Source organism: Lontra canadensis, unplaced genomic scaffold (genome assembly GCF_010015895.1).
Source record: "Lontra canadensis isolate GAN:19392208 unplaced genomic scaffold, GSC_riverotter_1.0 scaffold36, whole genome shotgun sequence".
Lineage (NCBI taxonomy): Eukaryota > Metazoa > Chordata > Mammalia > Carnivora > Mustelidae > Lontra > Lontra canadensis.
Window position 1 is genome coordinate 5,229,888 of NW_022631030.1, and position 15,916 is coordinate 5,245,803.

A 15,916-nucleotide genomic window follows, 5' to 3' on the forward strand; every position below is an offset into this window, starting at 1 on the left:
TGTAGTATGATCTACCAAATGAAGAAATCTGAGACTTGATAAAATGATAGTGCTTTGACGGCAATAAAGTCGTTTGAAAATGCTAAGGAAAACCAAAGTTGTTCAAGAAAGCTAAGTCATGATTTAAATGTGGAACAAAATATACCATTGGAGATTACTCAGCTGTGGCCACCATACAAGGAAGGAAGGAGGGAAGGGAGGACGGGGGATGTGAGGAAAGGAAGAAATGTAAAACAGAATAAAATGTGGCATAATCTTGAAATAACTGATGGCATATTTGACCTTGATAGAATGAACATTCTATTTCAAGTGACCCAAGAGTTGCATCATTGGACCAGCAGAAAAGGAAACATAATCCTAACTAACATACCTCCTGACCTGGCAGGAATAATATGTATGTGTAATAAATTCTGTGTTGTATTTTGTGTATGACCGTATATAGACTGGCAATAGTCATGCAAGCACTCTGGGTTTTTAGACTTTCAGAATCAACCACATAGGCAAGGCACAGAATATTTAGTTGTGGCCACAGATCATAGAAATGTAAAAAGTCCTAATGACACAAGTAAAAAGTGGTGGAAAGAACTGAAAGGTAGATGGAAGGAAATATAATTAAATGGAAGGATAAGGATATTAAATACCTAATTTGATGTAGAAGAGAGTTAAGATACTAACTCCTTTATGGAGCAAGTATATATATAACTCTGTCATTTAAACTTAGGTAGTAAGCATTAACCCAACTAGCAATAATAATATCATTAAACACTGGGAAGAAATGGGGGAAAGTGAAGGTGGGAAGTATAAGTGGGCAGAATCCTCAGAGGAGGAAGAAATAGATATTACCTAAAGATAGTAAATTAAGAAAAAGAATTATGATGTTCTTATTTCAAATTAGACCACCATAATAAGCAAAATTTAGATAAAGAAGATTATCACAGGGGATAGAAATGTTTCTCCTCATCATATGCTCTCCTGAGTTGTTTCCATTCTTATGTTGATGTTTAAAGATTTTATTTATTTATTTATTTATTTATTTATTTATTTATTTGAGAGAGTGCAAGCGTGTGCATGTGCATAGGGGGAAGAGTGGAGGGAGAGGGAGGGACTCTCAAGCTGACTCCATGCCTAGTGTAGCACTCCACGCGGGGCTCAGGCTTACGACCCTGAGATCATGTCCTGAACTGAAACCAAGTCTGAGGCTTAACTGACTGAGCCACCCAGGCACTCCAGTGTGTTGATTTTTTTAAAGTTGCTTAAAAATTATATTCGTGGTGGTTTTTTTAGGGCATTTTAAAATGTTGTATAATGGAATTTTGGTTGTGGCTAACATGCAGTTGTTTAAATAAGAATGTGGCTGTGGATAGGCTGAAGTTCTCTTTGGGGAATTTTTTGTGGGGAATCATTATCTTCATTAACACCATCAGAGTGTCCAAATTTTATCTTCTCAGGATCAAAACAAGTTGGAGAAACACCAGCGTCTGGAGACTGTGTGGATAGCACCCCTCGGACTCCCAATACCGTCTTTGATTTTCCACCTCCTTCCCTAGACCAAGTGCAGGAGGAGGAATGGGAAGTAGAAAGGTAATTCAGTGGTATCTTTGGGGGTAGGGAGGTTAAGAACTGCTTAAGTTCCTTCCATATCTTGGCTATTGTAAACCATGCTGTAATAAATGTTGAGGTGCATATATCTTTTGAAATTAGTGTTTTAGTTTTCTCTGGGTAAATATCCAGTAGTGGACTCACTAGATTGTATGGTATTTCTATTTTTAATTTTTTGAAGAGCCTCTGTACTGTTTCCCACAGTGGCTGTACCAGTTTACATTCCCTCCAACGGTGCACACAGGCTCCTGTTTCTCCACATTCTGACTGACATTTGTTATTTCTTGTCTTTTTGATACTAGCCGTTCTGACAAGGTGATGGCTCATTGTGCTTTTGATTTACATTTCCCTGATGAGGAGTGATGCTGGATATCTTTTCTTATGTCTATTGGCCATCTGGATGTTTTCTTTTGTGTTCGGGACCCTTGGCATAAATTTCTTGATTACCATTTTGTTTTCATGTTGATTCTTTTGTTCTCCATTGTTTTAGGGTGACTGAACATGGGACACCAAAGCCCTTTCGAAAGTGAGTAATCCTAAAGTAGCTTTCATTAGAGGCATATTTTAAAAAATATATCTTTGTTCTCAAACATCCTAGTTTTAAAGGAAAAGAAAACATGTACACAAATCTGTTAGATAGTATAAAAGAAAATTCTTTTTTCGAAGAATTTTCAAAAATCATTCAAAGGATATTTATAGAGGTATATATAACACATGTAAGTCATTTTGCAGGAGACGGAGATGTTTTGGCCCTATGCTAAGTACTACTTCAGAAATATGACTTATGTACTTTAATATAAAAACCTGTGCTATTTCCCATTGTCCATCTGATGTTCTCAAATAGAATTCATCGTATTTTTTTTCATCAGGTTTGACAGCATAGCTTTTGGAGAAAGTCAAAGTGAGGATGAACAGTTTGAAAATGACTTAGAGACCGATCCACCCAATTGGCAACAGCTTGTTAGTCGAGAAGTGTTACTGGGACTAAAGCCTTCTGAGATCAAAAGACAGGAAGTAATTAATGGTGAGTTTAATTGTTGTTCACATACAGTGAGTTTTATTAGACTAAAACAAGCCCCTGAGCTTTGCAGTTTGCTTCAAAATTTCTGCAAGCCTCTTGTTCTATGCAAAGAGAAATTAAACTAGATAGATGATCCTTGAGCTTTCCAACCCAAAAAATGCAAATGATTCTGTGATTTTTAATGATAATTTAAGAGGAAAAGGTGTTTAGCTCTCAGGATATTTAAGATTCCTACCTTTATGGATCTTGACCAGTCATTAAGACAACCTGGGTCTGTCGCTTTACTTTCATGCTAAGTGATTTTCATGCACAGATTATAAATGAGGAAGCTCAGGCTCAGGGTGATTGATTGAATTAATCAAGAACATACAGCTAGCTGATAAGTGATAGGGAGAAAACTGGGATCCAGGTGTCCCTTTATCCTACTGCAGTGTTCTTTATTTTACCCTAGCATGTATGTGACAGAGATGTGGGTGACATGGACGCTGTCTTCAGGATGTGATTTAAATAAATACTCTTCCTGGGGCGCCTGGATAGCTCAGTTGGTAGGCATCTGCCTTTGGTTCAGGTCATGATCCCTGGGTCCTGGGATCGAGCCCCACCTTGGGCTCCTTGCTCCGTGGGAAGCCTGTTCTCCCTTTCCCACTCCCCCTGCCTGTGTTCCCTCTCTTGCTGTGTCTCTCTCTATCAAAACAATAAATTAAAAAATCTTAAAAAAAAATACCTTTCCTGTGTCTGGTAACTTTGAGGTTAGTGAAATAACAAGTCTGGCCTCAGAAATGAGGGTTTATAGGCAAATTAGATAATCAAAAGTACTGTTCTTTTTGAAGAGGGCTCAATTGAAAGGGTATATGCTGTTTGGGACTTTCTGATGTTGTAGCTGTGATTGGTGGGTAGTATTGTGAAAAGACAGGATTTTGCAGTGCATTGTCAACTTTAATATACAGAATAGCTTTGGGGTTTTTTTTTTAAAGATTATTTATTTATTTATTTGACAGACAGAGATCACAAGTAGGCAGAGAGGCAGGCAGAGAGAGAGGAGGAAGCAGGCTCCCTGCTGAGCAGAGAGCCTGATGGAGGGCTCGATCCCAGGATCCCGGGATCATGACCTGAGCCGAAGGCAGAGGCTTTAAACCCACTGAGCCACCCAGGCGCCCCGGGGTTTTTTGTTTTAAAGATTTATTTATTTGAGAGAGAGAGAGAGAGCGCGCGCAGGAGTGGGGGGAGGGGCTGAGGAGGAGGGGTAAGCAGACTCTCCCATAAGCAGGGAGCCCAACGTGGGGCTCCATCCCAGGGATCATGACCTGAGCCACCCAGGTGCCCCCAGAATAGTTTTGAATGATATTTTTCATTTGCCAACATTCAGCTCTTAGAGCCAGTATGCAGGAGGGTCTCATGGAATCAAGAAAGTGACATGAGAGATAATACATCCTTTCAAAACTATAAATAATTATTATAGAGCTCATTTGCTGCTTAATTCCAGCTAAAGCCTGTGTTTGGTCTCATGGAATTACTCTAAATGAGGTAATATTTCAATTTCCTTTTTTTTTTTTTTTTTTTGCTTAGAACTGTTCTACACTGAAAGAGCTCATGTTCGAACACTGAAGGTTCTTGATCAAGTATTCTATCAGCGAGTGTCTAGAGAAGGAATTCTGTCACCTTCAGAACTACGGAAAATTTTTTCAAACTTGGAAGATATTCTTCAACTTCATAGTAAGAAAAATCGACTCTCATCTTTGTCCCTAACATTTTTAATAGATGAAAGATTGTGAGTATATAAAAGCACCGTAGCAATAAAATCTTCTAAGGGTATTCATGTTAGCATTCCTGAAATTATATAATTATATGTGAGCAGATAACGTAAAGAAGTGATCAGATGATTGAATAGCTCCTTCCCTAGACACCACTGGCACTGTCAGCCTTTTGTATATAAATTGTTACCACAGGACTTAGGGTCTAAAGTTAATGTCTGAGATGAAAAGTATGAATAGTTAAAATTACCCGTGGAAATTTCTTATCAATTACCGTGTATGTGTTTTTAAATAGATATATATCTCATATAATTTGTGTGTGTGTGTAGTGTATGTAATATACAGTGTATAATTTCACGATGGGGTAATTTTCAGGAATTCTTTTGTTGTTACTTGAAATGCTTGAGTAAATACATAAAAAATTCTACCTTGCTGGCTTTCTGTGGTTATAGTCCTCTCAGACTTCGTAGACACAGTTCCTCTCTCTCTAAGTCACTGCTTCTCTGTGATCCTTAATTCTCAAGCTTTCTTTCGTCAAGGATGCCATCACCACCTGCCAACACCTGCCTACCAAATTGGTGCCTTTTATGTCTTTGTGGGTGATCTTGGGCTTCACCAGCATGCATTGACAAGTTCAGGTTGATTATATCCACTGCCTGTGAACATAAACATTTTGAGAGGAACAGTGGACAGAATCACCTGTTCTATTCAGATTTCTTGAGGAGCATAGTTATGATGAGGTCTTGAAGTTAAATGCGTATTTGATGTAGCTATACTGTATGTAATGTGCTAGTTTCCACATTGTTTTATGCTTTGGCATCTGTTTTTCAGATAGAGCTCACAGATATCTGTATGCATAAGAGTTGTGTTCAGATTTGTATTTAAAGAGACTAGAGGCAGCTAAACTACTATGAAAATCCTTTTTTTGGAAAATTTTGGTTTCTCGGTACAGACAGTAATGCAGACTAAAATGAGTGTATGCTTAATTATTTTCCCGTTGTGTCCCCCCACCCCCCGCTTAGTTGGATTGAATGAGCAAATGAAGGCTGTTCGAAAGAGGAATGAGACCTCAGTTATTGATCAGATTGGGGAAGACTTGCTGATCTGGGTAAGGAAATTGGCTATTTCATTTTAATGTTTCTATAGACACTGGAAGATCAGATTCAAGGTTGAGAAACTAATCTTTCCAAATATGCAAACTCATCCATTTTGCAAAGCTACTGTAAAGATGAAAGGGGTCTAAGTATGTATTCTTGTAGTTAGTATTTTTTTTGTTAATATTTTTTAATAAGTGCTCGTTCGAACTAAGTTCTCTTTTTTCATCAAATTCAGGATATTAATCTCTGTGTTTTAATGAATAGAGAGTGAAATGAATCTTGATAAAAATAATTTAACTAACATAGAATTTTCACTGTCTTCTCTTGTCCAAATTTCAGAATTCTGCTGTAAAACATTAAACAGTTATAGATCCAGAGCCACCATCACAAAAGTAGGAAAGTGAAAAGTACTTAATCTTTTTCACAGTGTAAAGAAAGAGCTCCAAGACTGCCATAGCTGTTTGTCCCATTCTGTTCTTCTGTCCGACTGTTTGAGAATGTACCCCGCGGTGTGTACACTGTTCGAGGTGCTTGGGAGATGGTAGCAATCACAGCGGACATGGCAGGAGCCACGTGCCTGGGTGGCACTTAGAACCAGCAGGAAAACAGTCATTGGTCCCTTCAAGTGTGATAAGAGTTAAAGAAAGGGAGAGTGCAGGTTCTTACGGGAAGATACAATAGAGAGACCCACACTAGGACGTATAGAAAATTTTCCCAGGGGAAAGTGGGTCTGATCCAAAACAAAAAATTTTTTTTAAGATTTTATTTATTTATTTATTTGACGCAGAGAGAGATCACAAGTCGGCAGAGAGGCAGGCAGAGGGGTGGGGGAAGCAGGCTCCCTGCCAAGCAGAGAGCCCAATGTGGGGCTCGATCCCAGCACCCTGAGATCATGACCTGAGCTGAAGGCAGAAGCTTAACGTGAGGCACCCAGGTGCCCCGGTTTGATCCAAAATTTTAAAGAAAGTACTGTAGTTAAGGCTGTGCGTAATGGTGAAGCATATGACCTAGTTCTCAGAATGTTAACACAGGTTGCACAGGAACTGTTCAGATATGCCCACGGAAATTGACTTCATTATGCACATAGCTTGAGGAAATGCCACAGATTTTGGTAACTGTACAATGATAACTTTTTATAACATAGAATACTAGAAAGTTGATAAAAACAGTGTTCATAATACTTCTTTCATTGATGTTAAGATTATGGCTGAGAATCACATAGGAGATCTTCTCTCAGCCTCATAGGAAGGATCCGGGGATCACAGTCCGCTCTCATCTTGCATTTATTCAGCTTTCCAAGGCATCTTCTCGAGGCCCATCTGGCATTATTGTTATTAAGGAGATTTAACTTCCTTAAAAAACCTAGCTTACTCTATGGCTACTTGGTGATAGTGTGGCTCATTTTGTTTCTTGAGCTCAGCATAGTAGTGAAAGTTGTAACTGAGTTCTCTTGGATGGGTAGCACACTACCCAACTTGAAATAGAATTTTTTTTTTTTTAAAGATTTATCTATCTATCCATCCTTTTTCAAGAGAGGGAGAGCATGAGTGGGGTGAGGGGGAGAGAGAGAGAATCTTGAGCAGACTCCGCACTGAGTATGGAGCCTGACTTGGGTCTTGATCCCAGGACCCTGAGATCATGAGTTGCCCCAAAACCAAGAGTTGGATACTCAACCGACTGAGCCACCCAGGTGACCCTGACACAGAAAATCTGTAGTATGATACAGTAAAGCATCAATTAGAATCCCACCGATTTTCTTCCTGGAGCAGTTAGTAACTTTTGTGAAGCTGTCAGATTCTAAGAAAATCAAATATGAATCTCAGTCCTGAAGCCTTTTGCGTCTCCTATTCGCCCAGTGTTAACTTTTCTTTTGTTTAATTTAGAAGAGGTCTAGACTGGAAAGGTAATTAGTTGTGGGAGGCTGTGAGCAGGAAAACATTGGAATGTGATCAGAAAAGGTCTGGTTGTGTCAGCATCTGACCTTCTTAATGGAGAAACATTGATAGTTCACAGAGATATGTAGGTCTCCGTTTCTTGTCACTTGAGAGCACTTAGTGGAATATTGAAAGGATCGTGGTTGTCTCTCACTTTGCTTGGCCTTAGATAAGCTCAGTCTGCCATTCTTTGTTGTGTTCTTTGCATTCTTGGCACAGTTCAGTGGACCAGGGGAGGACAAGTTGAAGCACGCTGCTGCTACCTTTTGCAGTAACCAACCTTTTGCCCTGGAAATGATCAAGTCTCGTCAGAAAAAGGATTCTCGATTCCAAACCTTTGTGCAAGTGAGTTGAGTGAGTCATGAAAGAAAAAAAAATGCAATTTTTTTTTTATCAGATAGAAAATAAACTGGGGGAATTCTAAGACTAAGAGTCTTACAAGGATTATGTTAACCCTTTTTAAAGCCATATGTTAGCTCTTAAAATTCCTGGAGAGTATAAGGGTGATTTTGCAATGGTAAATAATAAAGAGTATATGTCAGGGTTAAAATACTTGACAGAGAAATTCACCTTGCCGTGGAGATACTGTCAGGAAATGTCCCATGTAAGCTGTTACAATAATGTGGTCAGAACACGAGAATGGGCTCATAACTAGCCCAGAGAAGAGTGTGCCAGCACTCATGCTTATTGAGGTGTATGTATTGGTATCTATCAAGGGTCAGTAAACTATGGCCCACAGTTCCTATCCAGCCTCTTGCCTGTTTTTGTGGGGTTTTATTGGAATACAGTGTAGTAAATTTTTACTGTGGTAGAACAAATTACCACAAATGTAGCAACTTAATGCAAATGTATTATGTCCCAGTTCTTGTGGTTTATAGGTATGGATACTGTTTGACTGGGTCCTCCCTTCATGCCTGCACCGGGCTGAAAGGAAGGGGTCAGCTGGAGTTGCAGTTCCCCTCTGAGACTTGGGGTCCTCTTCTAAGCTCCCTGGTAGTTCACAGATTTCATGTCCTTGTAAATGTATAAACAAGACCGCTGTCTTGTCGTTGGCTGGAAACTGCTCTCGGCTCCTAGAGAATGCCCGTATCTCTCTGACGTGGCCCCACAGGCAGTTGACAAGATAGTCGTTTCCTTTCTCACAAGCTAGAAGGATTGTGTCTCTCTGACAGCTTTCTTGTGAGGGCTCCTCTCATTAAGTTAGACTCACCTAGGAAACACTTCCTTTCTGATCAACACAAAGTTAACTGATAGTAACCTAATCAGACGAGTGATAACCTATCACGTTCACGGGTTCTGTCCACATTCCGGGGGAGGTGATTATACAGGGCGGGTCCACTGGAGAGTGGGAATCGAGAAGGCCATTTCAGAACTCTTCACTACACACGGCCACATTCATTCATTTACCTACTGTCTGTGGCTGTCTTCGTGCTAAAACAGCAGAGCTGAGTAGTTGTGACAAAGACTGTATGGCATGCAAAGCCTCAAGTATTTGTTGCCTGGTACTTTACTAAAGTTTGCAGACCCCCTGTTAGAGATCAGCTGGGGTACATCCAGCCTGATGATCCGTTGTACCTACTTGGAATGGCAAATAACAAATCAGCTGACTAACTTTTGGTAGGAACGCCAGTCAGAGGAAAATGAATATGTGAAGATAAAACTGTGTTATCTCAAGCAAGCAATTCTTAGCATTGGTTATGGCTGGTCTCAATTTTTGCTTAGACAGATAAGAAAGAAGCCACTGGCTTAGTGATAAAGTCTCCCCACCCCCATTATGTGAGTAAAGGAGAAAACAGAAATATAGGGGGGCCATGGTATACCTTATTGTTTTAAGTCTTGATTTAATAACCAAAACGGTTGTAGACCCATCCATGAGGAATAGATGGCACGTGATGGGTAACTACAGTCCTAAGAAGGATCACAAATTCACTTATTTTATTTTGATTTTAGGATGCTGAGAGTAATCCTCTGTGTCGTCGTCTGCAGCTGAAGGATATCATTCCTACCCAAATGCAGAGGCTTACCAAGTACCCTCTTCTGTTGGATAATATTGCCAAATACACAGGTATCGCATTCTCACTGAAATTAAAAAGCTTAGGAACAAAACAGAAAACCCCATGTCCTGCTAAATAATCTCTCGCTGCGTCCCGGTGCCGAAGGGTTCAATTTCCAGAGTCTGGCAGCATTTTCTAGCAAGATCCAGTCCAGTCTTCATGAGGCTGTTTGATTTAATGTGCTCCATTAGAAGCACGTTAAATACAGCGCTTGACAAACTACGAATGGTGGGCCAAATCTGGCTTATCACCTATTTTTGTAAAAAAGTTTGGTTGGAGCATAGCCGTGCTCGTTGGTTGATAAATTGTCTCTGACTGCTTTTCCCTATAACGAGGAGAATTAAGTAGTTGTGACGGAGAGCAATTTGGCTCTCTGGTGCTTTCCAGACTAAGTGCACTTTGGGTACGGTTCTTCCTATAGGGTACATCGTGTTTGCTTTGAAGAAGTCTTATCCGGGCTGCAGAACTGCTCTGTGTCCGTATATGTACTTCACTGAGCCTGACCAGCTTGTGTCACCCCCGCTCTCCTGTTTTGAACCAGGAAATGAATCCGAGTTTCTCAGCTGAGCTTCAGGGCCTCATACTCAGTTCTCATTCATAATTTTATGCAATCAAACTCCTGTTTCTTACACCTGAGAATTTGAAAATACTCATACACATTAATTTTTATACTTTAATATACCTGTTGAATAGAGGTAGGCTGCTGTTCAGAGAATTGTAGTTCTAAATATTCCAGTTTCGACATTCTTTACATTGTAGGCCTCAGGGTAATCTCAACACATTCTGGTGAATTTCATCTTTTAATGATACAAATGCTATAATCTATTTTCTTTCCTTAAATGTAATCTCAAGGGGCGCGTGGGTGGCTCAACTTGGTTAAGCGTCTGCCTTCAGCTCAGGTCATGATCCCAGGGTCCTGGGATCAAGCCCTGCCCTGGGCTCCTTGCTCAGAGGGGAATCTGCTTCTCCCTTTCCTTCTGCCCCTCATGCTGGCGTGCTCTCTCTCTCTCAAATAAATAAAGTAATGTAATCTCAAATTCAAAGAAACTTATTCTGGAGTTCTTTTGAATTGTGTTATCATTAAAAAATTACGGCTTAACAGGTCCACTAGACATAATCACATAGGCTCTGCATCAGGAGAGATTCTAGGTGGAGAAGGGGCCCCATTCATGTAAGTTATAATGTGAATGAGACCCACTTCCTAGGGGTCTGGTACTTGACTTAAAGCCTAGCTTCTTGAACTTGGGATTCTATACAATGGCTTCTTTTCAAAGATGAGTATTTGTGTGTTAATGTACTATCATAAGATGTCTCATCTGTCCAAAGATTATCTGAATTGGGATTCTGCCGTAGATTTTAGCCCGGTATAAAAATATTCAAGGTCATAGTATATTCTTCTAACTATTGACATAAAATGATATCTCCCTTACATATATATTTATATTTATGTTCCTTTCTGATTTCCTTTATTTTACATCTGGATTCTGCCCCCACCCCTGCCCCGCCCTGCTGCCATGCTTAGAATTGCCAATGGAAAGGGAGAAGGTGAAGAAAGCTGCAGATCACTGTCGTCAGATCTTAAATTATGTAAATCAGGCTGTCAAGGAGGCAGAAAACAAACAGGTAAGAAGGGGGAAAGCAAGAGGATACAGGGTAACATACTAAGAGTATTAAGTTAGTATTAACACAGTGAGAGTATTAAGTTAGCAATAAGTTAGTACTAAGTTAGTATTAAGTTTAGTATTAAGTAAGTCACTGGAATCTGTGAAATAATCATTGAATTACCATTACATGATTGACAGGTGGGGCATTTGGTAGCTGTTCATGTAGTAGGTGGGTCCAGACCAATTTGTGGTAGAACATCAGACTTGTATTTGGCTTTTTTGAGCATCTCCAGCTGCTTGTTTGCTCTCTCATTCATCTACCCATTCAACAAATATTTCTAGAGCATCTGTACGCTGAGTGGATGCTGAGTGCAGGATATAGGGTGCTTAAGTAAATAAATAAAATAAGTGCCTACACTGAGCTTATTTTCTAGCAGGATAGAAAGTATTGAACAGATTTTAGTGCAAGTATTTTATGTGAGTTGTGATAGCTGCTATGAAGGAGAATTGGGGGATGCCAGGAATAGATGTACTGGTGTGCGGGGTATGGGGCGAGCCTGGTTTGAGGATGTCAGGTGGTGGCCATTGGAGAAAGCTTTCTTCAGGAATTGACATTTAAGCCAAGCTCTGAAAAATGAATGGAAATCCAAAGAATGTGGTAGGGAACAACCTTATAAGTAGAGGGAACAGCATATACAAAAGTCCTGGGGTAAAAAGGAAGCATGGCCTGTTTGAGGAGCTGAAAGATTAGGTTAGTGTGGATCATGCCTAAAAAGCAAACTCAGAGTAGAGCGAAATGAGGTACAGTAGGTCAGGGTCAAGTCATACAGGATCCTACTGTGGACAGTGTTAAAGATTTTGAGGTTGAAAGCAGTACGAATTCATTATAGACATTTAAGCAGAGTGGCGTGTTCGTATTTTTTTTTTGCCGTGTAAGTACCACTCACACCAGTCTATGGAGAATGGGTTGAAGGGGACAGAAAGGGGGTGAAAGAGCTCAGTCTAGTCTGTTGCAGCAGGTCAGGGCAGATGGTGGTGGCTCAAGAGACGCAAGAAGTGGGGAAATCTTTAGCAGGTAATTGCTAGGATGTGGTAACTGATTTAGAGAAGGATTTGAAGAGAAGTGTGATGGTAGCAGTAAGTCCCAGCTCTCTGGCTTACACGTTTGGGTGGACGGGCTGAGGGAAGAAGCCCCAGATTTGTGGGGCAGATGCAGAGTTAGGTTTTGGTTAGGAGGTGAAAATGTTGGTATGCATTTGGCTCTACGGATCCACCTGTAAGAGGACTGTGCTGAAGAGAAAAACGTAAGATTGTGAGCATCTATACAAATAATGGGGTCCCTGGACCTGGATATAATTTCTTAGGAACCAAGTGATGACAGCTGTGTTGATGAGGCTGTGGGAAATCAGGAACTTTTGTGGTTTGGAGTGTAAAATGATAAAACCCCAGAGGGCATTTTGGCAATATGGAGCTAAATTAAAAATGCACATATTCATACATCTGCCCTTTGACCCAGTGATTTTGTTCCTGGTACTCTACCCAGGAGAAAGGGAGATCTGTGCCCACAGACTTTTATGTTTCTAGCGTAAACCAACTGAGGGTATAGTCATAAACTAGGATAATAAATTCCAGCAATAAAAGGGAATTTTACTGATAGACACAACACAATTGCATCTCACAAAACGTGCTGAATGAAAGCAGACAAGAGTGTGTGTGTATATAGATACATAATTTTATCTCTGTGAACTTCTAGAACACACTAATCAGTGGTGGGGAAAAAAGGTCAGAAAAGTGGTTGTCACTGGGCACGTGGGAACAGATAGTGACTGGGAAGAAGCATGAGGAAACGTTCTGTGGTGATGGTAATACTTCATGTCTTGCTAGGAGTTCAGTTGCACAGGTGCATGCATATATGATAACTTGTTTCAGAAAGGTTCACTTAAAATACATACAGTTCACTGTATGTAAATTTTATTTTATAAACAACTGTTAATAAATATCGAACTCTTGTTAATGATATACACACTAAAATGTTTAAAGGTAAAGTGTGCTTCCATTTATAAGTTATTTTGTAATGCATTCAAAATGTGTAGTTGACTGGTAGATAGCCAGAGGAATGAACAGACCTATGACAGGAACAAATATATCACATATGACCCAGAATGGAAGTGTGGGTGTATAGGTGCTCACTATACACTTTCAGACTTTTCTGTATACTTGGACATTTTTATAATCTTGGGGAAAATACACATACACTTAGATCTAATTGTTGTTTCTTTAGAAATTTATCTTACAGGTGTATCTGCACATATCTATAAAAATATATGTTTTAAGACCATGCTAGTATTTATTTATTTATTTATCCCAGTATTTATTTGTTATGGGAGAAGATTGGAAGTAACTTACATGTCCATCAGTAAAGTGTAGTTAAATAGACTGTAGTTCATTCATAGGGCTGAATGCCATATGCCACTTAAAGAGTGAGTTCTCTATGTATGTGTTAATGTAGAGCAGTAGCCAAGATTTATTGAGAGAGACACACATACACAGATGTGTATGTGATCGTCTTACCGTATGAGTAGTACATGTGTTAATACATTATGCTATCCTATCTTTTTTAAAAGGATATATATATACACAACATGTACAGAGACAAGTATACTTATATACATGCACATATTCTGTTTGCTTAGAATTTTTCTCATAGACTACCTAAGAAATGAGTATTAGGGGATTGTTTTTTCAGAGAAAATTGGGGGTAGAGAGGCAAGAGGACAGGACTGGAGGGAGACTTCATTTTCACTGTGCACCTTATATTACTTTTCAAATTTTGTACCATGTCCATACTTACATATTCAAAACATAACCATAAGCTAAGTTAGAAGTCAGTGAGTTTGAAAAGCAGATTGAGTAAGAACATCCAAAAAGGGAAGAGAAAAACTAAGAGGGTGTGATGTCTCCAAAGGCAGGGAAAGGAGGTGGTTTGATTAAGAGTGAGCTGTAGGGTGTCTAGGTGGTGCAGTTGGTTTCAGCTCAGGTCATGATCTCAGGGTCCCAGGATTGAGCTGCTTGTCAGGCTCCATGCTCAGGGCAGAGTCTGCTTGAGCTTCTCTTTCCATCTCCCTCTGCTCCACCCGCCTTGTGCTCGCTCGCTCTTTCTCAAAGAAAGAAAGAGTTGTCAGTTATGTCTAGTGTTGCAGAGAGCTGTGTAAAAAGCAGGTTAAAACATCGATTTGGGTCAGGTATATAGAAACCACTGATATCCAAAGCAGTAACCTTTGCTCCACCTTGTCTTAATTTTCAGCGTTTAGAAGACTATCAGCGTCGTCTGGATACCTCCAATCTGAAGTTGTCAGAGTACCCAAACGTGGAAGAGCTCAGGGTGAGAGATGGTCTAATCGTAATTAAAAAAAAAAAAAAAATGCAATTTACTAAAGACCTGGCAGGTTACTAACATCTCAGAGGGGCATCCGTCAGCTGAAGAAGTTCTTCTATCATAAATTGTAGTTCTGATTCTGTTCTTCCTTTTCAACGCCTGGTCTATGTGAAGATGACTTTAGTCTTTCATTAGAGGAATATTTTGTGTAAAACTAACTTTTTGTAACAAGAACTTGCAGGGGACTTAAGGAACGTTAGTTGTTTAATTTTATTGTATTCTTATAGTTTGAATGAGAGTAGGGGTGTTTACTCTGGGAACTTTCCAGATTATTGAGTAAAACAAGATAATTTTTTCATGAAGCTCTTCAAAAGCAGAAATGTTGAAACCATTACAGGAATGATAGTAAAGTATTTTGTAATTGCTATCTCTGTCATGTGGGGCTTTTGTATTAAGGAACTACTTAGTATTTTCAGTCTTTTTTGTAGGTGGTTGTTTTGGTAGATTTATTTGGTGGCCAGTAAACTAGACTTTTTTTTTTTTTTAAGATTTTATTTATTTATTTTGACAGACAGAGATCACTGATCTCTGCTGAGCAGAGAGCCTGATGTGGGGCTTGATCTCAGGACCCTGAGATCTTGACCTGAGCCAAAGGCAGAGGCTTACCCCACTGAGCCACCCAGGCGCCCCTAAACTAGAGTTTTATATCATATATAGCATCTTATCAAAAAGCATACTTAATATGCTCAACCCCTTCACTTCCAGAGAATGAGATTTTTCTTAGAGCTATCTACACTAAGAAATGATTCTCTGACTAAATTATTAGTTCTTAGGGGCGCCTGGGTGGCTCAGTCGGTTAAGCGTCCAACTCTTGGTTTCGGCTCAGGTCATGATATCAGGGTCCTGAAATCAAGTCCCACATGGGGCTCTGTGCTTAGCAGGGAGTCTACTTGGGCTCTCTCCCTCACCCACTGCCCCCCCTCCCTCAAAGAAGAAATACATCTTTTAAAAAAAAATAAATTTTTAATATATGGAACAAGGTTAAGTACTGCCTGGACTTTTTCATGGGTACTATTCCTTAGAACTTTGTTTGGAACTAGAGCTTGGCACTCATAGGCCTCTTACAGATAGATAAACTATGCACCATCCTCATTTAGTTCTTCATTGGAAAATTAGGGGACAGGCTGTGAATCCAGTGGCCGAATGTTTGCAGCTTCATTTTCATAAGCAATTACCATGTATTTAGTGTGAGATTCAGAAGGCAGCACTCTTGAATGTTTTTCTACAAGATGCCTAACTTAGGAAATTATACGCAGCCTGCTGTAACTTCATCTTTATTCCATATTCATTCCATATTCAGTAGTTGGCAGATACCAGTAATGATAGTGAAGGTAAATAGCTTCTTTCATATGAAGAATTTCTTGAAGAGACTCTCTGGAATATCCTGTCACTTAGTGCTTGGAAATAATTCGTGTGTAAT

At 39.7% G+C, this 15,916-nt stretch overlaps 1 protein-coding gene across 4 annotated transcripts in view; it reads left to right on the plus strand.

Annotated features, from left to right (window-relative positions):
• Positions 1 to 15,916, plus strand: part of ARHGEF12 (Rho guanine nucleotide exchange factor 12) — a 143,467-nt gene that overhangs the window by 115,759 nt on the left and 11,792 nt on the right. For all 4 annotated transcript variants that reach the window (XM_032868747.1, XM_032868744.1, XM_032868745.1 and 1 more), the window contains 9 exons: positions 1,449 to 1,581; positions 2,090 to 2,125; positions 2,469 to 2,623; positions 4,187 to 4,333; positions 5,394 to 5,479; positions 7,622 to 7,747; positions 9,353 to 9,467; positions 10,979 to 11,079; positions 14,365 to 14,442. In XM_032868747.1, the coding sequence (XP_032724638.1) occupies positions 1,449 to 1,581; positions 2,090 to 2,125; positions 2,469 to 2,623; positions 4,187 to 4,333; positions 5,394 to 5,479; positions 7,622 to 7,747; positions 9,353 to 9,467; positions 10,979 to 11,079; positions 14,365 to 14,442 (977 nt within the window). The remainder of the gene's footprint in view (positions 1 to 1,448; positions 1,582 to 2,089; positions 2,126 to 2,468; positions 2,624 to 4,186; positions 4,334 to 5,393; positions 5,480 to 7,621; positions 7,748 to 9,352; positions 9,468 to 10,978; positions 11,080 to 14,364; positions 14,443 to 15,916) is intronic.